The sequence below is a fragment of the Lemur catta genome, chromosome 23 (genome assembly GCF_020740605.2).
Source record: "Lemur catta isolate mLemCat1 chromosome 23, mLemCat1.pri, whole genome shotgun sequence".
Classification (NCBI taxonomy): domain Eukaryota; kingdom Metazoa; phylum Chordata; class Mammalia; order Primates; family Lemuridae; genus Lemur; species Lemur catta.
Window position 1 is genome coordinate 14,738,608 of NC_059150.1, and position 19,758 is coordinate 14,758,365.

At 33.8% G+C, this 19,758-nt stretch overlaps 1 protein-coding gene across 2 annotated transcripts in view; it reads left to right on the top strand.

Annotated features, from left to right (window-relative positions):
* The window catches only part of SPATA17 (spermatogenesis associated 17), a 171,374-nt gene that overhangs the window by 77,455 nt on the left and 74,161 nt on the right, over positions 1–19,758 (top strand). For both annotated transcript variants that reach the window (XM_045536429.1, XM_045536428.1), the window contains exons 8-9: positions 1,642–1,790; positions 17,568–17,703. In XM_045536429.1, coding sequence (XP_045392385.1) covers positions 1,642–1,790; positions 17,568–17,703 — 285 coding nt within the window. The remainder of the gene's footprint in view (positions 1–1,641; positions 1,791–17,567; positions 17,704–19,758) is intronic.

Genomic DNA, 19,758 nt, shown 5'->3' on the forward strand with positions numbered 1-19,758 from the left:
TTTCTTTGATGCAAATATTGTTCAAAACTTTTTTTTAACTTCTTGAAACTAATAATCATAACGTACTGGGCACCATTTTTTAGTGTTTCCTATGTTCTAAGTACAATGCTAAAAGTGTTACGTTACCCTATGCATCTTAAGAACAATTTGTGATATAGTTATCATTCCATTTTACATATGAAAACAGGCCTAGAGAAGTAGTTTGCTGCTACTTATGAAACCAAATATTAATTTTTTAAACCGTGGAATTTGTCAAAGTAAAAGAATAAAAATCTGTAAAAAAAAAAAAAAAGCCCCATTTAATTTCTTAATACGGGACTTGTAATCATGTTACTGTATCTTTAAAAAGTAAAGTCTAATAAAAATCCATTAACTACTTTCAAATATAGCAATCCTTCTGTCCAGCTGTGAAAAGTACTAGATGATACTTATTTGCCATTTGTGTTATTTACGGTCCATGACTTTTATGGTAACTGGTTCCTATTATTGGTTTCTATTAATGTAAAACATAAGTGAACATAAATGAGGCGTGAATCATTTCTTTTTATTAGCCCCACAGTCTTCACTCAGTACTTGCAGTAACTCCAGCTGTGTCTTGTTAGTGATAACCTATTTAAAGAAGAGATTTTTAAGAATAAGGAATATGATTAGAAATCTTTGTCCGTTTTCTATTACTTCTCTCCTGCACAATAGTGATGGGGAAAAAAAAAACAGCATGCAATTAATGACATAGCAAAATCTTGAGCTATCTCTGATTTGTATTGTGCTTGATATGGTACTAGATAACCAGTGGATTTTAGTAACTAGTATAAATGGCTGCTACAGTAAAAGTAGGATATATTTTAAGTTACTTTTCACAGTGCAGCTATGGACTTTGCTAAGTATTTGTGTCATTAAAAGGTATCAGAGTAATTGGTATCAGAGTAATTGAAAAATAGAGTTTAGAATTTTAAATAAAGAACAATTTCAATAAATAAAAATGATGATCCTTTTATATTTAGGGGGCCACTTTTTAAATATCAAATTTAACATTCCACTAAAAATTTTAATTTCATAAAAAACACACGTTCTTCTGTTTATATTTATAGGTGGATTCTTAGAAAACTATGCTCAGAATCTTTCTCTAATATTTTTACTTATTCAAAAAGGGAGAGAGTTATTTTTTAATTACATTAGAAGAAATGTACTTTTTAAAATTAGAAAACAAAGCAACCTATAACTACAAGTTTACAGTTATAGCATGTTATATATATTAATATAAATACATATAACATAAACTTATGTAAATATATATAAATTTATATAATATAAACATATGTTAATAAATATATATATCTATAACATAAACTTATGTAAGAAGTTTGCCAGTTATAGCATGAAGATCTTTTGATGTAAGTGAGGAAACTTTTGTTTAATTTAAAACTTTTAAAATGTAATCACTTTTACCCGAGAGGACATTTCTTGAATATAAGTGATATTCTTGTTATGTCATGTGTTTTCTAACTCAAGAAGAACAAATTGTATTTTAAATTGATTTAGTAAACTTGCTGTACTTTGGAGAAGTTCACTAGTCTTGGTCATATGTAATATGTCAAACAAAGTCCTCCATAACAAAATACGTACTTCATCCTCTCTTCTCAGGGGCCATTCCGAGATATCACGGATGTACTAGAACAACGCTACAAGCCTTTGGAGCCAACGTTGTGGGTGGCAGAACCAATCAATGAATTAAAGTTGGCCAGAGAGGAGCTCAGAAGAAAGGAATGGGTGCAAAACATCAATGATAATGCGTGAGTTCTTAGCTTAAAAAAAAAATAGTTGTACTATGTTTAGTGTCTTAAATTTTCTAATATTTTCTATTTCCTAATATTTTAGAGAAACTTTTATTTGTGAGAAGAGGGTAAGGCCACCCTTGACCTATTCGGAAGCAATCATTTTTCAACATGCACATCTTTTAAATGAGGTCCATATTGATGTTAATATTGATAGCAAAAAAATATAAATGCAATTCAGAGGAAAAAAATAAAGAATGAATGGCATTTTAAGGAGGATAAATGACCACTAGCTATGCATCTGTGAAGATAATTTTCTTAATTATGTAGCAGAAGCATACATATTTATGATACTCCTAAAAGAAGGTCCAATAAAATAAAACATTTTTCTTAACATGGACTAAATTTCACTTGGATATACTGACATAACTTTGTCATTTTTAATAAATGAGGTAATTTTTTTTTATGACTGAGGAAGGTGACTGAAAAAGATGAAGGTTTAGTTTTTTTTATGACTGAGGAAGATGACTGAAAAAGATGAAGGAAGATCCAATAGCATATGCAATTTTAAATTATTTTATTGGCATCACTGATTTGAGTCTCTATTTATACATCTTTTTCCAGGGCACTTTCTCTCTCTTAAGGCACTTTGTCATCAATAAAGTCATATGTAACTTATAAATGGACCATTTTAAATTTAGAATGGCTTTATTACTATTGTTGTTATTGTTCTATAATGCCTTTTGTAATTATCTTTGCAATGTATCATATAATAATTTTTAGTATTATTTATATACTAAATAAGACATTATAACACAAGTTATAATTGTAATATAATAATTTTAGTATAAGTATCATAAATTATTGTATAATCATATAGTACAATATATAAAATTACAATTACTATTTATTATTTATATATGTAATAACCATATAATATGTTATATAATAATCATTTTAAAATACATTAAAAAGTATGTTTGTTGTACCAAGAAACTAGAGTTACCAAATTACCAATTATCCATCATAGTGGATTTTGGATCATTTTGTCAGTCAGAAGATATATGTATATAGTTTTTATATATATGTATATATAAGTGTGCTTTATTTTGATCATATATCCTTGAAAAGACTCTTGAAAAATAAAAATTTTCACACAAACTTGTATCATAGATGAAATTGGCAAGCATCTCAAGTAATTTTTATGAAGTTTTCATTCTTCTCTATGTCCCATGTGCTCTCATGTTTCTGTAAGAAATTTCCTACCTCTCTTGATTTACTTAATCAATCACCTCAAATCCACTTAAAAAGGTAAAAAAGGACTTTTGTTTACTTTTTTAAAAATGGAAACCACAATACATATTTATTGTAAAAACATTATACATTATTTGGTGATCAGAGGCAACTACTGTCAACCATTTCTGATATATCCATCCAGGAATTTTTGTTTGCATATGTAATTATATGTGTGTTTATTATTTATTTATTTAAATGTGGCAGAATGTTATATATACTGTTATATATACTTCCTCTTTTTTTTTTTTTTTTTGAGACAGAGTCTCACTCTGTTGCCCTGGCTACAGTGCCGTGGCGTCAGCCTAGCTCACAGCAACCTCAAACTCCTGGGCTCGAGCTATCCTCCTGCCTCAGCCTCCCGAGTAGCTGGGATTACAGGCATGCGCCACCATGCCCGGCTAATTTTTTCTATATATATTTTTTTTAGCTGTCCATATAATTTCTTTCTATTTTTAGTAGACATGGGTTCTTGCTGTTGCTCAGGCTGGTCTTGAACTCCTGAGCTCAAACAATCCGCCCGCCTCAGCCTCCCAGAGTGCTAGGATTACAGGCGTGAGCCACCGAGCCCGGGCTATACTTCCTCTTTATGGGAAATAATGATCAGAGAGAATTTTAGAGTTTGAAATTTCAGAGGAGAACATTCCAAGAATTATTTTCAGATGTGAAATGGGACCATGCAAGTTGCTTAGATGAAATGGGGAAAAAAGTCATTATTATTAAGAGACAGAAGAAATGGGAGGCTACAGTGGTACCAGGGCAATCAAAGTTACTGTTTAATTTACTCATCAACAGCAGACGTGAAATGGAGTGGGCAATCATAAGTCAGATGGTATGAGCTATAGTATGGGCTTCACTAAATTCTTATGAGATGTGAAGGTCCTATATGCTAACACTTTCTATTAATTGTAAACGTCTGGCTTAATACAGGAGACTATGATTATGCAGGCTATATTTGTATCCAAAATAGAGTGTATTTAGGGTATTACAATAGAAGTGAGTGCCAGTCAGTTTTCTGGAAGGCAGAATAATGCCCCACCCCCCAACCAAGAGACCAGGTGTGTCCTAATCCCAGAAACCTATGAATATGTTACTCTACATAATAAAAAGGATTTTGTAAATGTGATTAAATTAAGGATTTTTAGATGGGGGGATTATGCTGGACTATCTGGGGGGGACCAGAGTAATCACAATGGTCCTTAAAAGTAGAAGAGGAAGGCAGAAAGATTTGACTACATAAAAGAAAGTCAGAGTATAGCAACGTGCGATGGGCTCAACTCACCTTCGCTGTCTTTCAAGGTGGGGGATGAGGGCCACTCCAAGAAATGTAAGCAGCCTCTAGATGCTGGAAAAGGCAAGAATGGGTTCTCCCCTAGAGCCTCTAGAGAGAATGTAGCCCTGCCAACACCTTGACTTCAGCCCAGAGAGACCCATTTTGGATTTCTGACCTTCAGAATTGTGAGTTAATGAATTTGTATTGTTTATGCCACCACATTTGTGGTAATTTGTTAGAACAGCAAAAGAAAGCCAACACAAATGTTCTTCCTGAAGGTTTCCAAGTCAAAAAGCTATTAAATATCTTGTTAGGTTAGACTTTGGTGTTCAGATTAAATATAAGCTTGAGCTAAATTTGAGGTAAATCCTTGCATCCCTAAGGATTCAATATTCTTCTGCATGTTCAGGGTACAGACATTGAGGATTAAAAAATTATGACAGTGACTTGAGTTTCCCTATAAAGAGAAATTCATGATTAAATCATATTGCAGCTATATTATATTTTAAACTTACAGACTTTCATTTAAGAACCTCAGTACAGAAAGCTCATTAGCTGTCTCTACATTATGGAAGAATAAAAGGTGTTAATTTTTCTGGTTGTTTACTCAGAGCAGGTGAAACGGGAGATATCCATAAACATTTAGTAGCAAAGCAGAACTAGTAACTTGGTTATTTGAGCTCCTTCATTGCTGAAACTAATAAAAAAAATTCAGTAGCTAAGAATCTTCTCTGCCTTCATTTCCTTGAAATCGGCAACCTAACTTAGGAGTCTTGGTAAATGTTGGATTACTCACTTTTAAACCTTTTAAATATTGTTGCTAATTAAATATAAGCATCATTTTATAGATACTACTATAAGAAAAATGTGGGAAAGTTTAAGAAACTAGATAGTAATAGCAGTTTTAAAAAAGGACATTTAGGCTGGACACGGTGGCTCATGCCTGTAATCCCAGCACTTTAGGGGAGGCCAAGACAGGAGGATCACTTGAGGCTAGGAGTTCAAGACCAGCCTGGGCAACATAGTGAGACCCTGTCTGTATAAAAATAAAAAATTATCCAGGTGCAGTGATGTGTGCCTATAGTCCTAGCTACTCAGGAGGCAGAGGCAGGAGGATCGCTTGAGCCCAGAAGTTCAAGGTTGCAGTGAGCTATGGTCACACCACTGTACTCCAGCCTGGGTAACAGAGTGAGACTCTGTCTCAAAAAAAAAAAAAAAGAATAGTGAAAAGGAAATTTAACACCTCTCAAAACTTTTTGACTTGAGTGATTTTTTCAAACACCTTAGACCTTTATAATTTGCATATTTTCTGAATGTTATTGTGTTATGATAAATAGATTATCATATATTTTCAGATAATGTTTTCTTAACAATTCAACTTTTATTTGTAACCCTTCCATTTATTTTAATTACTAGCACAGTGTGCAACATTTATTAATCAGCAGAGCCTTTTTAAGTTAAAATACAAAATTAGCTAACCCCATTAACACAGAATACTCCAAACAAGCAGTAATAGGAGAGGTAGTTACTGTGCAAATTGTATTATACATGCGGGTGCTCTAGGGCACAGTTAAGCATGATTACCCTCTTTTGATCCAGTATTCCTCTGCCTCTCCCAGCTAATTTCCAGTGGAAATTTACAAAGTGCTGCCTTCATTTTTCCAGCTTAATTTTTCTAATGAAGTTCTGGTACTTTATAACACTGGGGATATAGATAATAAGCCTGTGTATAATTAAGAAGTTCTAGAATTTGTCTACAAAAGAGCCTTTTATTACTTTGGCTGTACAGTGAGAACTGTGCTCTCTTTTTTTTCACTATTTTTCTGAAAAAAAAGTTGTTCTTTTTAATAAATGACCACATAATACTATAATTCTATTCTTACAGATGTCTAAGTCTAAAGAAGTTTAAGATACATGACATCCATGGAATTTGATAATTTGGAATACTTTTAGTGGTATACCTAAGAATATTACATGTATACTTTACTATACTCTATTAGACAAGCCATAAAAAGGCACTTTTTGTCTTTTTAGTTAGGTTTTATCACATTCTAAGCACTCTTCCTAATAAAATGTCTAACATATACCAAGTAAAGGTTTGTTCATTAACCGTCAGTCAATTCATGAAACATATGGAATTTCTTTTTTGAAAGACCTGTGTGTTAGAGTTATAGTCACATACATCCTTATATTGGTGTAGCATTTACACATCCCAGATTTTCCCTATTTAATTTTTTTTTCATGGGCCTCATATATTCTCATATCATTTTCAATGTGTTTCAGTTTCAATTTATGGTTCGAAAGTGTGATGGGGATCAGAAGAGACTTGAAGACTGAATAGAAGTTTGCCAGGCACAGAAAGGAGAGTGGCATGGAGCAAGTGGCTTGGACAGAGCCATCTTATGTTCAAAGTGCACAGCTTGTGGGGTTTCAGTTTGCTGTCTGAGGAATCTCATGAAGTTTAGCTTGTAGCTTTGGTACCTGATGCAAAGTGGCAGAAGTGAGATGGACGGTATAGATTGGAGCCAGAGTATAAAGGGCCATGTGTACCATGGTTAAGTCATCTCAGTTCAAATTTCTGACAGAAAATCTGTTTTGCTCAATTTATATTACCAAATGGGCTCACACAAGCCGTGGGCTTGGAACACAATAGACATTATTAAATAAGTATTAAATTAATAGATGTTAAATTAACATAGGAATAGACCACAACTGTGGTCTGGGGGAAGGTGTTTCACATTATATCAAATGCAGTGTTTTATGAAAGTAGGGACATGAACCAGGATTTCCTCAGATTGAGGAGAGCAGAGGCAGGAGGGTTCTCTAGTGCCTTGACTTGATGGCTTAGGTGACAGGCTAGATCATGATGTCCTAATGCAACAGTGAAAAAATTTATAGGAAGCATTACAGGTTTGATAGGTTGGAGATATGGATATGAGTTTAATTTGGATGTAGCACTATGTGAGGTTCCTATTGCATGTTGATGTAAATATCCCTAGTGAACATTTGAAAGTACTATTCTTATTTTCCTTTATTTTTTTTCTTGAGATCAAGAGTTTGAGGTTACAGTGAGCTGAAAATACCATTCTTGAGTTAAAGAAAGACATATTATAGTATATTGAGATAAAGATTTATTAATAGAAATCATCAGTGTAGAGGCAATAGTTAAAACCTTGGTGGTAGGATAATCCCCCAGAAGAAACTATATATAGAAAGACAATTAAGTAGTCTCTGAGAATTACTTTAGCATTAGGACAGTGGTTCTTAGTTAAGGCTGCTGAATGGCATCACCTTGAAGTTTAAAATTATATACATATGAATCCCTGAGTCTCAATCACAGATAGTTTGGCTCAGTAGGCATATATAGCTGGAAAATATTCCCAGGTGATTCTAATGCCCAGTTCTGGTTAAGAGTCATTAATTTAAGGTATTGGCAGAAAATGATGAATCAGTCAAGAAACAGAGAAAGCAAGAAAGAGAACTAGGAAGTATTGTGCAAATCAAAGGAGAAGAGAATTCACTAGAAGGATGAACAGCTTGATGCAGAGTTCAAGCTCAATGAAAATTTAAAAGAATATATAGGATTTGGCTGTTGGGAAGTTATTCATTAATAAATTTTGCTTTCACTTTAACTATCACCTAGTTCTTATTTCTTCTTTATTTTCTTAAGGAAATCATGAAAAGGCTTGTCAGATTCTTTGCCAAACTTCAGATATGGCTTGTGTAAATTTTCTCTTACCTATGGAGATATACATGTCTCTATATAACATATATGCTGTATATGTGTCATATATAGGTGTATATTTGATACTGGTACCACTTTTGTTGATATATTTGTACATATTTATGAAGTACATATGAAATTATGTTACATCCATTGAATGTGTAATGATCAAATCAGGGTATTTAGGGTATCCATCATCCAAGTTTTTATCATGTATTTGAGTACATTTCAAATCCTCTCCTCTAGCCATTTTGAAAAATACAGTATATTGTTAACTATAGTCACCCTACTCTGCCATCAAGCATTATAACTTACTCCTATCTAACTGTGTGTTTGTACCCATTGATCAACCTCTCTTCATCTCCCTCCCACACCCATACACCCTTCCCAGGCTCTTGTCTATCATTCCACTCTCTACCTCCAGGTGATCAACATATTTAGTTCCCACCTGAGTAAGAACGTGCAATATTTGTCTTTCTGTGCCTGGCTTATTTTACTTAGCATAGTGACCTCCAGTTCCACTTATGGTGCTGTAAATGGCAGAATTTCATTCTTTTTTATGTCCAAATAGTATTTCATTATGTATATATACCACGTTTTCTTTATCCAGTTATCCGTTGATGGACACTTAGGTTGATGAAATATCTTTGCTATTGTGAAAAGTGTTATAATAAACATGTGAGTGCAGGTATTCCTTTGATATATTGATTTATTTTCCTATGGATAAATACACAGTAGTAGGATTGGTGGATTATATGGTAGTTCTATTTTTAGTTTTTGAGAAATCATCTTGCTGATTTTCATAGTGGCTGTACTAATATACATTGCTACCAACAGTGTATAAGAGTTCCCTTTTCTCTGCATCCTTGTCAACATCTGTTACTTTTTGTCTTTTTATTAATAGCCATTCTAACTGCTGTAAGACAATATTTCATTGTAGTTTTGATTTGTATTTCTCTGACAATTAGTGACATTGATCCTTTTTTCATGTACTTGTTGGCCATTTGTATGTCTTCAGTTGTCAGTTATTATATTGGTAAATAGATTTTCTATGCCTTTGGACTTTTGTTCATTTTATTTAACACCCAATATTTGAATATTTGGTTGCTTTATGGTGTTTAAATTGTCAAAGAAGCTTTGTTTATTCTTGTTTATTTTATTTTATTTTTTTGGTCTGAATGGTTTATTTCAAAAGACTTGTCTTCAACTTCTGAAATTCTTCTGCTTGGTCTAGTCTATTCTCAAAGCTTTTAAATGTATTTTTTATATCATGTATTGAATTTTTTAGTTCCAAAATTTGGTTCTTTTTTATGATATCTATCTCTTTGGTGTATCTCTCATTTGTACCCTGAAATGTTTTTCTGATTTTTTTGTATTGTTTATTTGTTTCTGTTGTATCTCACTGAGCTTCCTTAATATCATTATTTTGAATTATTTTTCTGACATAAATTTCTTTTTCATTGGACTCTCTTGCTGTAGAATTATTGTAATCCTTTGGAGGTGTCATATTTCCTGACTTTTTCATGTTTCTAGCATCCTTATGTTGATATCTCACATCTAGCGTAACAGTTGCTTCTTCTAGTTTTTGAATTGAATTTTGTAGAAGAAGATTGTTTCCTAAAGATGTGTACAGTGATGGTTGGAAAGGGTACCTTAGCTTTGATTCTGGGTGCTTGCCATAGTGTAGTTTCTGTATGATTTCTTTGGCTGTGCAGTTTCAGTGGAGTCTGTAATTTCCCCAGTGCCTTGGCTATGATAGTTAGTAGAGGCTGTGGTGAGGCTTTTCTGGGGATGGGGGTGGGCTAGTCTTTAGGCTCCAGTCATGACAACAGCAGGCTAAGCATGCCTGCATTAAGCCAGGATGCCTTGAGACTGTTAATAATAATAATAAATCCAAGGAAATCTATCCCTCTCACTCTAGATAATAAGCTCCTCAAGAACAGAGCCCCTGACTTATGCACTTCACTTAGCAAATAAAGTTATTTGACAAACAGTAGATGATCAATGTGTTTTTACATAGTGAATTTTGACTCTTGAGCTTGAACTAGGTTTTATTTGTTTTGTTCAAAATATCTTATTACAAAAATTATTCTCACTGAAAAAAATCAAGCAAAAGAAAATGACTTCAATTGTGATTTCTCTTTGATGTTTATTAATATCATACTAGCATTCTATGTAATAGGCCTATATTTCCTTTTCTCTTTTTCTTACTGAACACCATTTTCCAAACTATGTGCCTTGAAACACTAGTCTGGAAGATATTGAGTTTTCTGTCAAATAAATTTGGGAGAAATTACATTAAATACAGTTAAGCAAATTGTTGGCATTTACAGGGCTTCTCAGTCTTAAATATTCTTACATTTAGTGTGAACATCAAAGAGAGGAAATATAATACAGTATACAGCAAAGGCATTTACTCACTCTTTCAACAGGTACTATTGCATGCCTACTGTGTGCCAGGCACTACTTGCGCATTGGGGATATAGCAGTGAATGAAATTGACAAAAGCCTCCTAACATTATGGAGCCAAAATCTAGTTGGCCATGGAATCCCCCCATCCTCAGACCATAGTTTGGAGGATGCTGCTCTGGATATAACTCAAAAAGAATGTTTGATTTTCCTTAGTGCTTTTTGTCAGTTTTAGCTTATTTCATTCTCAGACCTTCTTAAGAATAATTTTGATAAGTGTTTCTTGCCACTTGTTTTTCTGTTGAAATGTAAGTTCTTTATATCATTTATACAAGTCCTTAAAATATGTGAGCTTATCATTTTTAGCTATTTTATAAACTTTGTTACTTTAAAACATTTCATGTTGTAAATGGCCTAAAAGAGCCTATGTGAATGCTATTTAGCTGAGGCCCTTAAATTTAATATCTTATAGCAGAGATTTTTAAAAAGGTTTTTCACAGCTAATTAAAGGAAAGTAAAGTGAACTCTGCAATGTGTATATCAGAAAGCTGTTGCATAGATGTAATGACATTACTAAGCCAAGATGCCTTGAAATTGTTAATAATAATGAGAAAACCAGGGAAATCTATTCCTCTTAAGCTAAGAAAAATGTAAGGAGAAGGGCAAAAGATGTCTTTCCATTTAACTTTAGAAACAAGCTTACTGTTTAGTTGAACATATAGTCTTGCCACTGCATTCTTTATATTTAAATATTACTTTTCTATCTCTCTGCCTGGGAGAGAGACCTGTGCTACCAATATTGTTGCCTAAATGGTTCATGTATTTTAAATTTCTACTGTGAATTCTACTCCTAAGTATAAAATGCTTTATGTATTAAGCACTTATATTATAGCTATGGTTACATTCAAATCTCAGTGAAAGCTATCTTTATCTATAAATGAAGTCTGTTTAATTCCAGGTTGTTGCTCATTTTATTAGCATCTCTGCAACAAAAATTCCACTAGTCTAAAACATCTTAATAGACTAGTAGATTATGCTTTGAAATCTTTCTGTTGTTATAATGAACTATATATTAAGTTTACTTAGAAATTTGGGTGGTTAATGTATACAGTAAAGACATTTTTTATTTCTGATATTGAAGGTAATGAAAAAGAAATTTATTTGCTGACCTTTTTCTCAAACTAGTCTATTCTGTATTGTAAAGGACAAATATTCATTATTTTACGGCCTTTTTTTGTGAATTGGGCAATTGACTTGGTTTGGTTTTTTTAGAAGGGCTAAAATTATCCATCAATAATTAAACATACTACAAAGGTAAAACATGTCTCATACTATTTCAAATATAATTGACAAAAATAATTTGTATATTTCTGATTATAATGTTCTTTCAAAATGCTTTGTCAAAAAAAACTATGGGCCGGGCGCGGTGGCTCACACCTGTAATCCTAGCACTCTGGGAGGCCGAGGCGGGTGGATCACTCGAGGTCAGGAGTTCGAGACCAGCCTGAGCAAGAGTGAGACCCCGTCTCTACTAAAAATAGAAAGAAATGATTTGGACAGCTAAAAATCTATATAGAAAAAATTAGCCGGGCATGGTGGCACATGCCTGTAGTCCCAGCTACTCGGGAGGCTGAGGCAGAAGGATTGCTTAAGCCCAGGAGTTTCAGGTTGCTGTGAGCTGGGCTGACGCCACGGCACTCACTCTAGCCCGGGCAACAAAGTGAGACTCTGTCTCAAAAAAAAAAAAAAAACTATGGTTAGTTACTGAGAACTGTTATTTGATCATGAGACCATGCATCAAGTGCTTGTAAGTCTGCCCTCCAAACATTAAATTTGCTATTTCTATATTATAAGAATGATTAAAATATTATAGTCTAAGAATAATTTTTTAGGACATATACTTTTATAACATGAAAATTTCGTATTGGACATTTCCACTTGGTATTTTGTTAGGTTAAATCGATATATTTTGTCCATACTTTCTCTTTTAATTCTTTCCTCAACTCTTTTCAAACTTTTAAACCTAGGTGTCTTTGCGTGTCAAATTTTTATAGACAAGAGTACAACTTCTCTTCCCTTGATTAGCCTATAATTGATATTTTTTCTGTTCTTTTTTCTTTACCCCAAACTAAATAACTGCTCTGTTTTGTATAGTACCAAGCTCTTACTCCTTGCTACTCCTTTTGCAAGTATTTCAGATGGATCTTTTAAGCAAAGATTCTGGGATGACTCCTAGCACTCACTCCTGTTTAGGAGTGCCTGTCCTTCCAATGTTAACATCTTTGTTATAAAAGATAAAACTGTTGATTTTCTGAGAGAATCTTCTGGCATTTATTACCTCGATAGTGCATGCTAAAAAAACAACAGCACCTTACAGTCACTGTTATGGCAGTTAGAGGTCTACTATTTGAACATATGAAGTTCAGTTACTCAAATATTAAGACAGTAAAATTCGTAAGAACTTATTTTCTCTTCTAACATCTCATTACATTTTCTTGTCTATAAAGTATAGGAAGTTTTAAAACTTGAGAATGGAATAATTTGGTATCCACTATGAGGTGAGGGAAAAGTATTTGTTTCTCTTTTCCCACGTGAAAAAGTGAATGTATTGATAGTCACTTATTATGTAAGAGAAACTTGCTCTAGTTTGCTATTTCTCCTGCTTCTAACCTAGGCAAAAAGACTCATTTGTATGCGCTTGCATAGCTCACTGGAGAATTTATTGCAGTCTGGGGCCAAATTTCTAACTTGTAATGAAGTATCCCTTTATCCTGCTTTGTGCTTAATGTGTATGTTGCACTGGGAGCCCTTTAACAGAGAGGGGACTGATCTTGGACATGTTTGATGTCTGAGACCTGTTCCATAGCCATGTGTTTTGATATCTATAAATCTCTATCATTATGTCCATTTTGAACTAATTTACCTAAGGCAGAATCCTCTGTGGCTTAAGCAGTCAGAATTCATACATATGTAAAAATAAAGAAAGATGTTTTGCAATGTATAATGATCTGTGATGTATTACCAAACATATTCTCCATGGGCAATCTCATTGCTACTATAAAGCCATTTACAGTAAAGCCATGATCTGCTTTGTTTCCCTCATAATAACTCAATTTACTAGATGTGTTGAACACTTTGCAGTTTCTTCAGTGTTCTTTTTTATGCTCTAACTCACATCCATATCTTTGTATGTGTTGTTCTTTCTGTCTAAAGTAATCTTCAGCAACTGCTTAACTTGAACTCTGATTGTCTTCAATACTCACTGTGTCATACATGGTCTGGGAAGGTAACTTTTCCATGTTCCACCCTCCAACTCCCTGCCAGTAATCCCCTACACCCACATACACATATGCATATGCAAACATAAAGCTTCCTCTGTGCATCAATTCCCTCTTATGCATACATCCAGCGCAAAACTTACCACATTCTACTTGTGTTTATTGTCTCATTCCCTACCCCCTACTATAAGGTGAATTCCTTTCAGGCATACCACATCTTTCATCATTATATTCCTGTGTTTTTCAAAGTGCTTGGTATATAAAAGTATTTCATGTAATGTTTATTTAATGAATAAATATTTAGGCAATAGAGATATCAGTGCAGGTTGGAGTGGATAGAAAAGGCTGCCTAGAAAACCTGGGTGTTACAGTGGATTTTGAAAGATGAGTAGTGCATGGATCAGCACTTCAGGAGGAGGAAGGAGCATGAACAAAGGCAGAGTGGTAGGACCGGAGAAGAAAGGTAAATGGTATCCATGGAATGGCAGGTAGGGAGTGGTCGAAGACTGAGCAGATCAAGTGCATCCTAAGAAGACTGACAGCTAGGTTGAAGGATTTAGGCTTGAATCAACAGGCAACAGAGACTTATAATTTGAAGATTTGAATGATCTGGCAGTGAAATAAATGGGTTGGAAGAACACCTAGAATTATGAGTGACAGTAGTAGGACTGTAAGAGAAGGATGGAAATGAAATAGTTATAAGAGGGAAGAAAGTTAAGTGTGATTTGTTAGTGTTCTTATTTGGAATATAATATTAGGTATATTAATACTCAGTGTTTGAAGACTTTATATTTGCAATGGACCTATTTTCCCTGAAGCTAATGGACTATTTTTAATTTTTGCTTCTTGAGACCTTTACCAATTCTTCTGTAACTGTCCAGGAGTTCAAGTAATGACTTGTTTGTATATACCACTATATGCCCACACGGCTCTTAAAAATGTTTTCCAGATCTATATCTTTGATAAGATAACAAAAAATAATAGGCAACCCTGTATCTTCTTCTTTAACACGCTGTTCAGGTCATTGAAAAGTACTCAATGCAAGAATAAAGTACAACTGAATGTATATATTTAAAACTGGTAAAAGAACATACTTTTAAAGTAATTGGTGATTATCTAAAATTTGATTATAAACTAAAGTTATTTTTAGAGTTTTCATAGTTATTTATACTTTATTGAGCAAATCCTATTTGAGAATTAAATGTTGTTTTCCTAATTTGAAATGTTATTGAAAGATTATTTATAAAACATCTAAATATTTTTTGAATATATACACATATATACACATGCACACACATATGTACACTCAAAAATTTGCATACATATTACTTTAATGAAACATGATGGCTAAATGAAAGAATTAATTCATAAGCAGGAAAATACCTAGTCTTTCAGCCTTGTCTTCTCAACCATCCATTCCCTCGAGAAAGCAAATTTTGTTCAGACACAAAAGAAAAATGTACTATTAAAATGCAATTCAGAAGTGATAAAAACTGTAAGTGCAGCAGCCGGCTCACAGCACCGCCTTTGTATACTCAGGGACATTGGGGCCGCATTAATTTTTTTGCATGTGATATCCATCCCATGTGCAAATTAGCACTGGAAGGACCATAATCTGTCTTATATGAGAGCTCTTTTCCCAAGAGCATATTTAGTAATACATGCGTCTGTAACTTTGTGTAATTCAATGCTCTGTCTGTATTCTGTTATTTGTTTTTATTTTTCATAGGAAAAATATTCAGAAGTAATTTATTAATAAATGTTAAAAAATTGCAGAGAGGTATGAAAATTGATGGAATAACACTAAGTTTTTCTAAGTTTATTAAGTGGCAAAAAAATAAATGTTTAATTGAATTTATATTTAAAAGAAAACTCTTCTGTATCTTAACTAAATAAGATATGTGAAATTTCTGACATATGGTAATGGCTCAATAAATATATGTTGAACTTCAACTTTTTTTTGAATTTTGAATTTCAGAATATTTTTCTCAGAAGAATATTTTATCTTGCTATATAGTTTTTTATTTCCCAGAACTTCTGCTTTGCTCTAAATTTTCCTTTTATGTGAAAAACTGGGCAGTTCTTATTTCATTGATACCATATCTCCTTTAATTATATTTATTAAAAATAAATGTAATCCTATTTCCTCCATTGTGATGTCCGTTTCCTCTAGGTTATCTTCTATGTTTGGATTTGTGTCTTCCTTCCATGTTGATTGTTTTCCCAACTGGAAATCCATTCTTAAATTCCTACTGAAAAGGGAAATGTAAAAATTAGATTAGAAACAGTGTTGGTGTGAAAGTGGCTTTTTGAATGATAAATTTTATTCTACTGTGATATGGCCTTTTAATCAAGACATCCCCAGATGTTGGTATTTGAACTCATTTCTCTGGGAACTCTCAGTATCTTTTGAGAAGATTCAATCAGTCTTCTGAACAATATAAGTCTAACTTCCAGTTCACTTAGATGAGCAAGGGAAGAGTTCAATGGGTAGGGTTTGGATTAAAATCCATACGTTCCTTTTGGTACCTCACTTTAGCTGACCTCTGTCCTGCTTTCCCTGAAACCAGAACTTTTTGGTGTAAATTTTGCTGAGAACAGGCTCTTCTTGTGGATGCATGGTCTGGGACAGAGACCTGGGGCTATCATTACTCCTCACATACACTTTTAATCTGTTTTCAGCTTCATTCCTCACTCTCACTTTCTGCAGTAACTGTAGCTCTAGTTCCTGAACTTTTCCAGGGTTCTGCAGGACAGATTGCCTTATTTCTCTTTGGCACCTCACTCTTCTGACACTTAGATTTCAGTTTTCTTGTCTTCTATGTCAGTTGCAAATTTTCTCTCTGCCTTTCACCTGCTGAAAATTAGTTAGTATTTTTAATTCCTCTTTCTCATCCTCTGTCCTTTTTCTTCTTGTAGGTTTATAACTTTTTTTATTTCTTTACTCTTATTTCAGTGGGTTTTGGTGAGGGATTTGAGCAATTCACCAGATTACACTAAAAGCATCTGACTACCTTAGAGGGTCTGTGAGAGTTAGTACAGCTTGTTAAAAATTTGTTCTTTTCTTTTGTGTTGATCATGGTAATACCTAAAGTAATAATGATAATGAGAATGATAGTAACTACCATAGCAACAAATTATTTCTACTTCTACTTTAAGCACCAACATTATTTATTAGACAGTTGCTCTTTTCAGCCTCCCATGTTATTAATAAATGCTTTACATATATTAAGTTATTTATTCCTTGTAACAAGCCTATTTGGAAGTAAAGTCTCATAGAGGTAACTTGCATACGGGAACACAGCTAGCAAAGGCAAAGCAAAGATACGAATACAGGTGTGGCTGACTCGAAAGCCCCATTATTCATAACCTCTACCAATAATGCCTCCATTATTTGGGTGACTTTAAGACTTGAAGAAAATCTGTTTTAGTGAGAATTGAGTTTCTTGGCTTTCCTTTTTATTTTGTGATACTATTTTAAAATAAAGAACATTTTTACTTACACAATGAATTTTGAGTTATTTGGCATCATTAATTCATAAATTTATTATTTAACATTGTCCATATTTACAAAATATTTGAGACTCACAAAAATTCCATAAAGAAAATTTCAGTATCTCCATTTGCAGAATGGGAAATAAAGAGCCATAGAAGTTAGTGACACAGATAGTCAGTGTCAAGTTGAAATGTAATCTAGGTATTCTGATTCCAAATCATGTATTATTTTCCCTGTACTAGACTACTTCTAGAAATCCTTACTCTCTTAATCAAATGTCTCTAGAAATCAAATTAACCACATCTTCTAAATGTTCTTTCAGGTTCCTGCCATTTGCTTCCTACAATAAAAATAAAAAGTACATCCCATCAATACATACATCAAGCAAGTATAGTCCTGATTCTTATGGAAAACAACATTTCCGAGCTGAAAATCCTAGGAAATGGATCTGTGACAAGGTGAGTTAACAAAACACTGAAAAATGGTATTCCTTTCAAAAAGCTAAAAATATACATTAGTAACAATTATAAATATTCTTATTGCAATTAAGACCCTTGGTTACAAAGTTATTCATAGCTGTTTTATGTCAGATGGTACTGCTGACTTATGCCAGTAAGAGATTTGTTTTTAGTTATTTTTTCAGTATTGTGTTTTTATGTTTGATGACTTAACTGCCCTCTAGTCAATGGCATGGATCATTGGCTTTGGCATTTGACTAGGATCAGGGATTGAATATGAGGTCACAGAATGGAGTTAAGCTAACTCTCAGGCATGGAGATCAGTGCATGCTTGCTTTCTCGCAATCTCTGTGTGTATGTATATAGATAGATAAATAGGTAGACATGTATGTGATATACATATATAACATAATGTATAACATACATTTAGCATGCATATATGTATCTGTGCAACTCATGCATCATGTGCACATGCCTAACAGATACATAACATTTTTGTTGTATGTGGCATATGTGTGATGTCTTAGTCTGTGCTGAGGCTGCCATAGCAGAGTACCATAGACAGGGTAGCTTCAACAGGCGTTTCTATTCTCACAATTCTGGTGGCTCTAAGTCTGAGGTAACACTGTCAACATAGACAGTTTCTGGTGAGGCCTCTCTTCCTGGCTTATAGATGGCCATCATTTTCCTCCGTGCTCCTATGACCTCTTTGCATACAGACAGAAAGCAGGCTCTTGTATCTCTCCTTGTAAGGCATTAATCCCATCAGACCAGGACCCTATCTTCATGACTTTTTTAAACCTTAATCACCTTGAAGGCTCTATCTCCAATACAATCACATTGGGGGTTAGGGGTTCAACATAGGAATTTTGGAGAGATACAGTTCAGTCCATAGCATTCCATTCCTGGCCCCCAAAACTCATGCCCTCTCAAATGCAAAATATATTCTTTCCATTTCAACAGCCCCATGAGTCTTAGCTCATTTCAATATCCACTCTGAAGTCTAAAGTCCAAAGTCTCATCTAAATCTGCAGTCCGCAAGCCCAATACTGGTCTGCAGCTTGTTAGGGACCAGCTGCAGAGCTCTGCTACAGCTCTGCTCCCCACCCACACCGCCACCCAACCACCGCTCCGTGGAAAAATTGTCTTCCATGAAACTTAGGAAGGGGAGGGGTGCATAGTAGGAGGTGAGAGCAAGCGAAGCTTTACTGTATTTATAGCCACGCCCTATTGCTCACATCACCTCCTGAGCTCTGCCTCCCCCCACTCCCATCTGTGGAAAAATTGTCTTCCATGAAACCTGTCCCTGGTCTCAAAAAGGTTGGAGACCGCTGATCTAAATCATAGGAACATGAGAAGGGTGCCAACTCTCACCACTTCTATTCAATATAGTACTGAAAGTCCTAGCAGAACAGTTAGATGAGAGAAAGAAATAAAAGACATCCAAATTGGAAAGAAAGTCGTAAAATTGTCTCTGCCAATGGCATGGCCTTATATATAAAAAACCTTAACAACTCCACCAAAAAACTAATAAACAAATTCAATAAAGTTGCAGGATATAAAAATTAGTGTGTTTCTGTACACTAACAACAAACTATCCCCAAAAGAAATCAAGACAATAATCCCATTTACAATAGCATCAATAAATAAATAAAATACTTAGCAATAAATTTAACTAAGGAGGTGAAAAATCTGTACACTAAAAACTGTAAAATATTGATGAAAGAAATTGAAGATGACACAAGTAAGTTGAAAGATATCCTGTGTTCATGGATTGGAAAAATAAATATTGTCAAAATGTCTACACTACTCAAAGCAACATATAGATTCAGTGCAATCCCTATCAAAATCCCTATGTCATTTTTCACAGAAATAGGAAAAACAATTCTCAAATTCTTATGGAACCACAAAAGACCCTGAATAAGCAAGACAATCTTAAGCAAAAAGAGCAAAGCTGGAAGCATCACACTACATGATTTCAAAATATATTGCAAAGCCATAGTAATGAAAACAGCATGGTATTGGCATGAAAATAGACACATCAACCAATGGAAT